The sequence below is a fragment of the Pezoporus flaviventris genome, unplaced genomic scaffold (genome assembly GCF_033815535.1).
Source record: "Pezoporus flaviventris isolate CSIRO_AGI_PZ_B2104156 unplaced genomic scaffold, CSIRO_AGI_Pfla_v1 ptg000063l, whole genome shotgun sequence".
NCBI lineage: Eukaryota > Metazoa > Chordata > Aves > Psittaciformes > Psittacidae > Pezoporus > Pezoporus flaviventris.
The window spans coordinates 4,710,773-4,722,818 of record NW_026892611.1 but is presented as its reverse complement, the minus strand read 5'-3'; the positions used below and the strand labels follow the sequence as shown (position 1 = coordinate 4,722,818).

At 56.4% G+C, this 12,046-nt stretch overlaps 2 protein-coding genes across 2 annotated transcripts; both read right to left on the bottom strand.

Moving 5' to 3' along the window:
• Nucleotides 1–472: 472 nt before the first annotated feature.
• LOC133277750 (maestro heat-like repeat family member 5) lies at nt 473–2,446 on the bottom strand. Its single transcript, XM_061469849.1, has 5 exons — nt 2,271–2,446; nt 1,836–1,991; nt 1,461–1,562; nt 978–1,080; nt 473–644 (listed from the first exon to the last, which is right to left on the bottom strand). Exons 1-5 carry the CDS (start codon nt 2,400–2,402, stop codon nt 577–579), a joined length of 561 nt encoding a protein of 186 aa, XP_061325833.1. The 5' UTR covers nt 2,403–2,446; the 3' UTR covers nt 473–576.
• Nucleotides 2,447–2,730: 284 nt separating this feature from the next.
• On the bottom strand, nt 2,731–5,862 carry LOC133278198 (uncharacterized). The gene is made up of 6 exons (XM_061470727.1): nt 5,702–5,862; nt 5,132–5,309; nt 4,160–4,770; nt 3,800–3,954; nt 3,283–3,433; nt 2,731–2,883 (listed from the first exon to the last, which is right to left on the bottom strand). The coding sequence occupies exons 1-6, from the start codon at nt 5,804–5,806 to the stop codon at nt 2,731–2,733; spliced, it is 1,353 nt and encodes a 450-aa protein (XP_061326711.1). The 5' UTR covers nt 5,807–5,862.
• Between the last annotated feature and the right edge of the window lie 6,184 nt (nt 5,863–12,046).

Here is a 12,046-nt window from a genome sequence, read left to right as displayed (position 1 = left end):
ACACTCCCCAGTTTGCAACCATGGCCAGGTGGGTACGTGGAGCCAGGACGCAACCGCTGCCCAGCGGCTGCTGCGTGGCCTTCCATGCTGCTTGCGAAGGACACCATGGCCTTGGAATTGTGGTTGGAGCTTTAATCAAAAAGTCACATTTTCTTAAGCAGGGCTTAACTGCTGCCTGGCTTTTCAGAGTCAGGAGCACAACGCCTACAGGGTCCGCCTCCGTCTTTTCTGCATCCATATACAGGTCAGGATGTATATTGTCTGTTGTACCAGGGATGAGACCTGACATTCCTCTTCTCCTGTCAAAGGATGGAGTGCTGCAACAGACGGAAAAAGAGCAGAGCTGAAACCCACTGATCTGCAGAGACCCACAGGCATCTCTTTCAGACCATGCCAGCCCCAACCATCCCTTTCCCTGGTCAGGAGGCGCAGGCAGACAAATGGATCACCTGGAAGCTGCTGCTCAGGATTACAGCAAATGCCCCCAAGATGTTCCCTGGAGCAGGACAGCAGGACAGCACGCTGCCCAGGCTCTGTCCCCTGTCCCCGCCAGCCCCATCACACACAGCACTGCCCCTACTCACCCTTGAAGATCTCCTGCAGCGTGTCCTTGCTGCTGTCATTCAGGTACCGCGCAGCCAGTCCTGTGCAGAGAGCTCGGTCAGACCTGCTGCCGCCCAGCACACTCCTAGTATCGTGGCCCCGGCTCTGAAGGTTGGGCTGAACCCCTTCCCTCCCCTCAGCGGGGTGACCCCAGGGAAGGACAGGACCCGAGGGGAGGTGCCACTGAGCAAGGTGCCACTGAGCCCTGCTGCCAGGGCAGGGGTAGGAGGGGGAAGCACAGAGCCCCTGGCTGCACAGGCCCTGTACAGGGCAGCTGGGGCTCTGGCAGCCACAGGGCTGCTCCTCGCTGCCAGTGCAGCAGATGGGACTGGGGCCAGGCTGCCATAAGGGGGACTCCAGGGACTGCGGCTCACCGATGAACCTCACGGCTGCCATTCGCACGGTGACCTGAGCGTGCTGCAGATAAGGCATGCTTTGACGCACATATTCTTCAGCCCTGCTCCGGTCGTGCTCCAGCTGGAGAGAGCAAAAGGGCGCAGGGATGATACACACCCTCCCCAGTTACCTGGGACAGTCCCCCTTCCCAGCACCCCACACACCCCCCTTCATCCTCAGGACATTTGCATCTTCCAGCAAGGAGCCCTGTGGGGCTGAGGTTCAGAGACAGCTACATGCAAAGCAGGGTCTGGAGGTCCCGAGAGCCCTCTGTGCCGCTGCAAGGGCCCAGATGGGTCTCCTGCAACATCCTGAGGGTGGAGAGGTGAGCCCTTGGGAGCTCTGCCTGAGGGCAGGGAAGGAGGATGCAGCACCAGGCTGCAGGCTCTGGGCTGAAGCACTGCAGGCGAGGCACCACTGCACAGGGGGCACCCCATGTACAGCCTGGGACTTATCCTCACCAAGCGCTCCACAGTTCTCCATCTCTCCAGTGCCTGCACGTGGTGACTGAGCCATTTCCATTTGAGCACCTTTGCAGCTACACAGAAGGCTTCGTGAGAGGCCTGCAGAGGAGGACAACGATTGGGGAGATTGTGGACAGGGCTTGCGGCCCAAAGCCCTGGCCCCCAGCACCTGCAGGGACAGCTGGGTAGTCCCTGGGGACTCTGCTCTTCAGGCCTTGGTGGCCATGGGCTGCTGCTGAGCCCTGCTGGACCACATAGGGCAGGCGTGGCAAATGTCCCTGCCAGCTTCTCCTGCCCTCCCTGCTGCCCAGGCCACCCCCGCGGGCTCAGCATGCCCTTCCCCACACCACTGCTCAGGTTTGCAATCTGTACCTTGGCCACACTCTCAGTCTCATCACTCATGTGCAACACGAGTGGGACCAGGCTCCCCTGCACGTTCTTCCGCATCTGCCGCTGGTGCTTCCAATCCGCCATCTGTATTACTTCTTTGAATAGGCAGATGGAGAGCTCTCGCACCTGGCTGGACACCTGGTGAGGAGGAGGAGGACAGAAGGGCGTCAGTAGCAGCAGCTCCCTGAGCAAGGGCGTCAGCGTGGCTGAGGGGAGGGGTTTCAGGTCTCCCAGAGCCATCAGCAAGTCAGGGAGAAGCTGAGCTGGGCTGCAGAGCCCAGAAGGCATCCCCGTGAGAGCGCAGGGGCATGAGGAGGGGCACAGCCCCATGGAAGTGCTGCCACCAGGCTCTGCTAACAGGCACTTGTCCTTGCAAAGGGCCCATCAGTGAGGATCAGGCTTCCATAGCAGCCTTACATCATCAAACAGTTGCGGGAGATTCTCGGCCAGCTGCAGAGCAGTGGAGCTGTCCTTCTTCAAATGACCCATCACATTTCTGAAAATGAGCAGCATCTTCTTTCTGTTCTTACTGTGGGCTGTCTGCAGCATGTATATCAAATCTGGCAGCAGGACCAGTATTTTCTTTGCCTGTACAAAGCACAGAATTCCTTGTATGTCAAGTGGCGAAGGACCACCCAGGCCAAAATGTTCTGGCATTTAAGCACCAGACTCCTGCCTGACTGACTGGGCAGTGGCACAGGAATCCCTGCAGCAGCCTCCTGGCAGGCCATCCCCATGGTGCACTGAGGGGATCGGGGCCTGTGACTGGACGTTGAGGGCATTTGGTGCCGTGACCCCAGCTCCCGATTCCCAGCCCTGGTCAAGCCGCCGCGTTACCCACTGCCCAGCCCCAGGAGGCCAACACGGCTTCCCTTGCCTATGCCCTGCTCACCGTGTCAGGTGACTGTGACAACGTGATGAGGCCTGTGAGCGTCAGCGAGAACAGCACCACATTTTGACACCACGGGAACTTCTCCCTGTTGTACACCCCAGCGAATTCCTCTGGTGTCACATCGCTGCAGGCCAGGAGCTGAAACAAAGATGGCAGTGAGGGACCGGCCGAGCCTGCAGGGCTCCCGGCACTGTGCAGCTCCTGGGTCCCGCTGGCAGCTCAAGACAAGGGCACCGGGGACAGAGAGCCCGTGCTGGGGGACACCAGCCGCACACCACACGCTTGTCTGTGCCGGCTCTGCTGGTGTAAGCAGAGCACTGACAGGAACTTTGTGCACCCGCACCCAAGCAGCGTGGCATGGCCCTGTGTGGCTGGCACAGGGGAACCTGGCGCTGGGCTGGCCCTAACGGGCTGCATCCCTATTTCCCAGAGGAGGTGACTGTTTGGGGGCAGATGGCAGGGAAGAGGGCTGTGCCTGTGTTTCTGGAGAGGCAGGCACAGCCCTGAGTATGAGCAAGGACTGGTCTGGTTACTCACAGCCAAGAGCCGGATACAGAACTTCACTCTGCAGAATCCGTGTCTGATACGTAACTGCAGGTGCTGGAGGTTCCTTCTCAGCTCCCTCAAGACCTTCACCAAGATGAGGGGCTGGGACAGCAGCGCTTCCCACATGGCCTGAGCAACTTTGCTGAAAGAGAACACTGTCAGCAGGGCTGCCTTGGCCACCACACGGTGCCTGGGCCAGCCCTGCCGCAGCCAGGCTGTGCTGCAGCCCTGGCCCTTCCTGACCCCTCACTGGGAGTGCCCAGGTCCCAGATGGGGCAGGCAGGAGGGGGCTGAAACTGTTCCCTGTGGGGCAGGGAGGAAACTCGTGGCAGGCCTCGGGTCTGGCTTGGACAGCTTTGGCTACTGCAGGCCTGGCCAACCCAGCAGGGCAGGAGAGAGTGATGGGGTACAGGGCCCAGCTCCTCAGGGGTGTCCTGCAGTTTTCTGTGGGCCTCCACGTCCCTCTCCCCACATGGAACAAACCCACAAGGGCTGTGGGGGTCAGTACCTGTTACATGCTGGAGAGATATCTATAAGGCTCAAGATCATCTCCCTGGGCTTCTGCTCTGCCATGCTTAGAAACAGCGACTTCAGGCTGCACCGGGCTGATGCTGCGCTGATGTGCTGCAAGTTGTTATAGATGCAGCGCGTGATGATCCGCACCTGGAGAGCACACGGGTGAGGGTGGTGCTGCCACCAGACTGCAGCCATTTCCTCAGCTGCTGCTGAAACAGCTGCCCTTCCCATCCTACTCTACTGGCATGAAATGGCTTCAAGGTGCCTGAAGCACCTGGGTGAGGGGAGATGGGATGTAGGGAGGAACAGTGCCTGGAAGGACTGGAGGACAGGGCAGCCACAGGCTGCTTACCTCTGTCAGCCAGGAGGCAGGTTCTGTCATGGCCACGTTCAGGACGCTGATCAACTCTTCCTTGTCACATACGCATGAGTCTCTCGTGGCCTGTATGGCCCTGAGGATGATGACTGTCTTATCAGCAGGGTGGAGGTATTCCTCAAATGCCTGCAGGAAGGAGGAAGGCGGGGAAGACGTGTTACACTGAGTGCCCTGATAGTGCTGCTCAGCTGGGCAGTGAGAGCAGCTCTGGCGAGAGGACCCACGGGAAAGCTGGCAGCAGGGGCTGCAGTCGTTGCGGAGTAGAGGATAAGAAGAGAGGTCCCTAGGTGAGAGAGGAGGGACCCTGGAGTGCAGCCCTCTGAAGTCCCTGCTCCAGAACAGCAGCAACCCTCTGACCAGGGACAGTGAGGTCATGCCAAGCCCGCTGGTTCTGGATCCCTTTGCTTGCACCAGTCTCGTTCTGATGCCCCAGACAAGAGGCCCAGCAAGGAAGAAGCTCATTACCTTTGCCATGCTAATCGTGCTGCACAGAGAAAGACAGGAGGGTTTCCCTGCTTCCCTCTTCCCTCCAGCCTGGGGATGCTCTGGATGATCATGACAATTGTCTGGTTGAGGTGACGTCATGCCTAAACATGAGGGGATCACGGAAGAGTCATTAGGACACAGCACTGATTACCATCAGTGACAGCTTTGGCTATGGGGACCATGGAACTGCTGGGTTCTGAGAGGCCCTGAGAAGAGTGGGAAGGAGAGCAGCAAAGAGCAGTGCCGGACTTGTGGTGAGCACTCGGCTTCTGCAGCAAAACAATAGCTGGGATGCTGCGGGAAGCAGCTGTGACGGGCAAAGGAGGTGAGGGAAGAGGGCAGGCTGCCCTGGACAGCCTCCAGCAAGCACAAAAAGAATCCACTACAATACTTGGGGAAACAAGCAGGACTATGAGGAGACGTCTGTGTGTGGAGGGATGAAGCCCACAGAGCTTCTCTTACATTTTTGGTGCTGGATGAATATGGAGAGGTGATGAAGAGCAACCAAAGCCTCCTGCTGGATCGCCCAGATCTTGCTAGTCCAGCAAACAATGAGACGTCCCAGCAGCTGTCCCAGCAAGCAGTCCTTGCTGATGTCATGGTGGGAAGAGCTGTGGTCGTGTCCAAGCAAGCTCCAGACCTGGGCAAGGGAGGCAGGACAGGTAGAAGGGCTGAGGGGCAGCAGCGCAACAAAAGCTCCGAACCTGAGACTGCCCCAGGGAAGGATCCTGGAGGGTCGGAGTTGTGCAGGGCCCTCCCAGAGCAGCGAGCTGGGCAGCCGGGCAGGGAGAGCTGCCAGGCCTGGCCTCCCGCCATGCTCCTTGGGCAGTGCTGACCTGCACAGGACTGGGGGCCAAGATGGCTGCTGGCAGAAAGGGCACTGGGGAGGAAAAAACATGGGAAAAAGAGAAGCCGAGACCCTTGCCCAGGGCAGAGCCGTGCTGAATGCCTCAGGCATTTGAGCCGCAGGCTGCTGCCCACGGTGGGCAGGGAATGGGAGACAGCCTGGCTGGAGGGTGCCTGCCTCCCTACCTGCACTGAGGAAGAGCTGGCCATCAAATCGGCCAGCTTTGCGATCCTTGCCACGGCCCGTTCACACACAGCTGGGTGCTTGATGTTGATGAAGGGCAGCAGCATCTGGAAGGAGAGAAAGTGCTGCTGTGCCCTGGGAGCTGGTGCCCGTGCCAGCAGCAGCAGCAGCAGCACTGCTCAAGTCCTGGCTGGACTCATGAAGTCCTTGTGGCCCTGAAGGGAGGCAGATGCCACCCCAGGGTAGAGTCTGCTTCTTTCTGTGCCCTCCCCGTGAGCACAGGCCTGTGTTCCCTCTCCGTGAAGGCTGGGCTTTTGGGCAGCACCCTCCCGGGGGGCGGTGATCCTGCAATGGGGGAATGGGCGTACGGCTCCCTGAGAAGTCAGGAGCGCCGAACTTCAGAGCTGGGCTCCCTGTGCAGGACAGGCAGGTCCCAGTGGGTCTCTGCCCCGGTCAGACCTGGGCAGAAAAGCAGGAGGGACTGCGAGGCATGGGAAGAAGGGCAGCACCCGCAGCCACTGCTGCGGTGCCTGAGGAGAGGGGTCAGCGCCTGCAGAACACAAGCAGGATGGGACCTGGCGGCTGCCAGCACCCAGTGCCAGCAGACCCAGGCCCAGGCGGCAGGGCTGGCAGACACCCTCTGTCCCCAAGCCCAGCTCTGGCCCCCAGCGTGGCCCCGCTGCCAGGGCTGCTCAGCCCTGCAGCTCAGTGTCTGCCTGCGCACGCTGGTCCCTGCCCTCCCCCTGCACGGGCCCTGTGTGTCCTCACAGTGTGCCGGTGCCTGGCAACTTGCCCCCTTCCTCAGGCCGGCCGTGTGTCCCCTCACCTTGATGTTCTCCACCACCTGACACTGCACACAGAACTCCTTTAGTTCCTCTAAGCAGCCCTGGTCCCTGGGAGCTGTGCAGAGGCTGAAGAAGGCCTGCAGGAATTTCACCTTCTGAGCTTCCTCCTGGGCAGCCGGGGGGCAGAGACACAAACAGGCAGCGTGAGAAGGGGGGCACGTGGCCAGCGGGACTGGAGCAGTGGGGCTGCAGTGCTGTGCAGGAGACCCGGGGGAGCAGCTCTGCCCAGCCAGCAGCCCCCAGCAGCCTGGCAGCAGAGCCAGTGGCCCCATCAGGAGACACGGGCACTGCTAGCCTGGAAACGGCTGCGGTTACCTTCTCTGAGCTCTGCAGGAAAGTCTGGATAAACCGCATGTGTGCAGCGCGTTCCTCTTCCATCCTTGCCGGACAAAAGGATAGGGGTGAGGAACGAGCAGGGTTGAAAGAAGTGTCTCGGCACTGCGGGGCTGCTGGGGCAGTGGGGAACAACGTGGGCTGCGCTCAGGGGTCTGCGCCAGTCTCTCGCTCCCGCTCTGTCCCGTCACCGTCCTGCCGGACACTGGCACGAAGGATGTGGCCTGCTGACTTTTATACAGTGCCCTGGGGTGTGACCAAGGGCACATCACAAAGGCACGTCACAAAGGGCACCGTGGTGGGTCACGGAGGGCACATCACTAAGGGCACTACAGTGGGTCACGGAGGGCGCGTCACTAAGGGCCTGTCACAAAGGGCACCACGGCAACCTGCCATTCAGAACATGAGAGGCAGGGCGATGCTGGGAGGGGAAAGAGGCCTGTTTCCCCCTGGTCATTTGCGTCCCCTTGGGGTGCCCTGAGCTCCACGTTTTGCTCATGTTAGATGGAGTCTTCTTATGGCAAGATACCCAGCACGTGTCCTAATGTTCAGAGCCAGACTAGTCAAGAGGACTCAAAAAGCCATGAGTAGAACCGTACGCGCACTGGAGACGGCATTAGATGACCGATGTTTTCTTGTCCAAGTCCTGCGTTTAAGAAGTTTAGGGGGTCAGGGATGGCGGGACGCAGAGAGGAACAGCACCTGGGCAGGCTCAAGGGCAGGGCAGCCACAGGTCGCTGAACTGGCGGGGCAATGTTCTAGTATGAATGAAGACCAGAAGGCCTCCCACCTTCCAAAGGTGCCACTAGCATGCTCAGCTCGCCCCTGAAATGCCTGTACGCCAATGCACGCAGCATGGGGAATAAACAGGAGGAGTTAGAAGTCTGTGTGCGGTCTAAAGGTTATGACCTGGTGGCAATTACAGAGACATGGTGGGACAGCTCGCATGACTGGAATGTGGTTATGGATGGCTATGTCCTTTTTAGGAAAGATAGATCAGCAAAGCGAGATGGTGGAGTTGCTCTTTATGTGAAAGAGTTCTGTCCAGGGGCAGATGAGGACCAGGTGGAAAGTCTGTGGGTGCGAATTAAGGGACAGGCTGGTACGGGGGGCACAGTTGTGGGGGTCTATTACAGACCTCCTGATCAGGACGAAGGAGTTGACGAGGCTTTCTACAGGCAATTGAAAGCAGCCTCACGACTACATGCCTTGGTCCTTATGGGGGATTTTAACTACCCCGATATTTGCTGGAAGACTTACGCAGCCAGTCGTTCACAGTCTAGGAGGTTCCTCCAGTGCATTGATGATAACTTCTTAATGCAAATGGTGGACGAACCAACTAGGAGAGGAGCGCTGCTGGATCTGGTACTCACCAACAAGGAGGGTCTGGTTGAAGTAGTGACGGTCAATGGCAGCCTGGGCTGCAGTGACCATGAGATGGTGGAGTTTAGGATCTTGTGTGGGAGGAATAGAATACCTAGCAAGGCCACATTTCTGGATTTCCAAAGGGCAATCTTTGGCCTCTTCAATCAATTGCTAAGGGAAGTATGATGGCAAAGGGTACTAGGTGGTAAAGGGGCTCAAGATAGTTGGTCAGCATTCAAGAATCATTTCTTCAAAGCTCAGGATCAGAGTGTCCCAATGAGTAGGAAGTCAAGTAGGGGAGCCAGGAGACCAGCATGGTTAAACAAGGAACTGCTGGGCAAACTCGTACGGAAAAAGAGAATCTGTGGATTATGGAAGGAGGGGCTGGCTACTTGGGAGGAATATAGGACAGCTGTTAGAGGATGCAGGGAAGCAATTAGGACAGCTAAGGCCTCCTTGGAACTTAATCTGGCAAGTCGCGTCAAGGACAATAGAAAGGGCTTCTTCAAATACATAGCGAATAAAACTAACACAAGAAGCAGTATAGGCCCACTGCTGAATGAGGTGGGTGCCCTGGAGACAGAGGATATAAGGAAGGCAGAGGTGTTGAATGCCTTCTTTGCCTCTGTCTTTACTCCTGCAGACTCTCCCCGGGGGACCCAGATTCCTATAGCCCCGGAAGGAGTCAGGATAAAGGAGGAGTTTGCTTTGGTAGATGAGGATTGGGTTAGGGATCAGTTAAGTAATCTGGACATCTATAAATCGATGGGTCCGGATGGAATACACCCGCGGGTGCTGAGGGAGCTGGTGGAGGTCATTGCTGAGCCACTCTCCATCATCTTTGGTAAGTCGTGGGAAACAGGTGAGGTGCCTGAGGATTGGAGGATGGCAAATGTCACGCCGGTCTATAAGAAGGGCAAGAAGGAGGACCCGGGTAATTATAGACCGGTCAGCCTTACCTCCATCCCTGGAAAGGTGATGGAACAACTTATCCTTGACACCATCTCTAGGCATATTATCAAGGATGAGGGGGTCATTAAGAGCAGCCAACATGGCTTTACCAAGGGGAAGTCATGTTTGACCAACCGTATATGAGCAAGTAACTAGGTGGGCGGATGATGGTAGAGAAGTAGACGTGGTTTTTCTTGATTTCAGTAAGGCATTTGATACTGTCTCCCACAGCATCCTCATAGATAAGCTAAGGAAGTGTGGGCTTGATGATCAGGTAGTGAGGTGGATCAAGAACTGGTTGGAAGGAAGAAGGCAGAGAGTTATGGTCAATGGGGCAGAATCTAGCTGGAGGTCTGTGACTAATGGAGTCCCTCAGGGGTCGGTGCTGGGACCAGTGCTGTTTAATATTTTCATCAACGACCTGGATGAGGGAACTGAATGTACCCTCAGCAAGTTTGCTGATGATACTAAACTGGGAGGAGTGGCTGACACACCAGAGGGCTGTCTCGCCATTCAGCGAGACCTGGACAGGCTGGAGAGTTGGGCGGAGAGGAACTTGATGAAATTCAACAAGGGCAAGTGTAGAGTCTTGCATCTGGGGAAGAACAACCCCATGTACCAGTACAGGTTGGGGGCTGACCTGCTGGACAGTAGTGAAGGGGAAAGGGACCTGGGGGTCCTGGTGGATAGGAGGATGACTATGAGCCAACAATGTGCCCTTGTGGCCAAGAAGGCCAATGGCATCCTAGGGTGCATTAGAAAGGCTGTGGTTAGTAGGTCAAGAGAGGCACTCCTCCCCCTCTACTCTGCCTTGGTGAGGCCGCATGTGGAATATTGTGTCCAGTTCTGGGCCCCACAGTTCAAGAAGGACAGGGAATTGCTTGAAAGAGTCCAGCGCAGAGCTACAAAGATGATTAAGGGAATGGAACATCTCTCTTATGAGGAGAGGCTGAGGGAGCTGGGACTCCTTAGCTTGGAGGAGACTGAGGGGTGACCTCATCAGTGTTTGCAGATATGTAAAGGGTGAGTGTCAGGATGATGGAGCTAGGTTTTTTTCAGTGATGTCCAGTGGTGGGACAAGGGGCAATGGGTGTAAACTGGAGCATAGGAGGTTCCATGTGAACATCAGGAAAACTTTCTTTACTGTGAGAGTGACAGATCACTGGAACAGGTTGCACAGGGGGGTTGTGGGGTCTCCTACGCTGGAGATACTCAAGGCCCGCCTGGACAAGTTCCTGTGTGATGTACTCTAGGTTACCCTGCTCTTGTAGGAGGGTTGGACTAGATGATCTTTTGAGGTCCCTTCCAACCCTTAGGATTCTGTGATTCTGTGTCTGAATGAACAGGGAGTGAGAGATCTGCTTTCCAAGTCAAACTCTTCACAAAGCAGATAGTCTGAGACCCATAGAAAATATTTACCCCAGCAACACAGATCTCCTTTGCCTGCACGGTGGCACATCCATTGACTGGTTGTCTTCTATCCCTTCAGAAGAAGCAGGATTCCCCGTGGGTTTTTCACCCCGTGAAACAAGCACTGTCTCACATTCCATCCCTTTTCAGAGCAATGGTACCCCAATTTTGCCCAAAAGCGTTGAAAATTGCAGTCCTGTGACCAGGCTCAGCACTACACAAATGGAACAAAGCACCTGAGTGTCTGCCACCTCTAGAAAAACACACGAGTAGTTTTCTCTGAACTGGGCCGCACTACAACAAGCTCAGCTCGCACACCACGGAGATAACAGGCTCCAGCTGAAGCCAAGAGCTTCCCAGCTCATGCAGCAGCACTTCACTTACCTGCACAAGGAGGATTTAAATTCCTGAGTGGCCTAATCCCACTCCTGTCCTAAAACCACCCCAACCTTGTCATTAACATCACAGGAAACGTGAAAACACTGTGCACAAGCAGAGTGATTTGCCTGAAGTGACAGAGCAACCCAGGCTGACCCATTCCCTCACTAACAAACGGGAAGTAGAGCAGAACTCAGCTGAACAACACCAGAGCAATGAGGGCATTCAGTTACCCACAAACATAAGACAACCCAGACCCGTCATAAACGCTGAACTACAGTTGGCCTGTGCAACAACCCAGGTGGGCCTGCAGTGAAGTAGCGCATTTGACTGCACCAGTGGGTGCCTTTCCCCAGCAGTTATTCACTTCCACACACAGATTTTTGGGCTCTTCTCAGACAAAGCACTTGCATGCTCAGTTGCCTTCTTTTGGGGTTTGGAGGTGGAGAACTGAATGACAATTCAAATGCTGATCCCAAAAGCAACTGCAGAATAGATGTAAAACCTGTGCAGCCATAAGGGCACCAAGCAAGTTGTCCTGGGTTCAGCATTAGCAGTCATTTTTCTCCTTCTTTGTAGCTGGGAACTGATCTGATAACAATGATGTTTTGGTTTGGCCAAGGACTTTGTGAGCCTCATGCTCTGCCAGGGAGGAGGGGAAGCCGGGAGGAAGCAGAGGCACGACACCTGACCCAAACTGACCAAAGAGGTATTCCATACCACAGCACGTCATGCCCAGGATGTAACTGATGGTTACCCGGAGGGGCTAAGACTGCAGGGTTGGAGGAGGCATCGGTCGGTGCTTGGTTGGGCTGGGGGGGCGAGATGGCAGTCGGCTGGCAGTGAGGTGCTGTATTCTCTTCCCTTGTTCTTTCCTTTATCATTGTTATTATTGGTGGTGGCAGTGGTGGTTTGTGTTCTACCTTAGTTGCTAGACCATTCTTGTCTCAACCCGTGGGAGCTGCATTCTTTTCGATTCTCGTCTCCGTCCCTCCGGGAGTAGGGGGAGGGTGGGAAGGGAGGGAGGGAGTGAACGAGTTGCCTGACTGGGTTTAAACCACGACA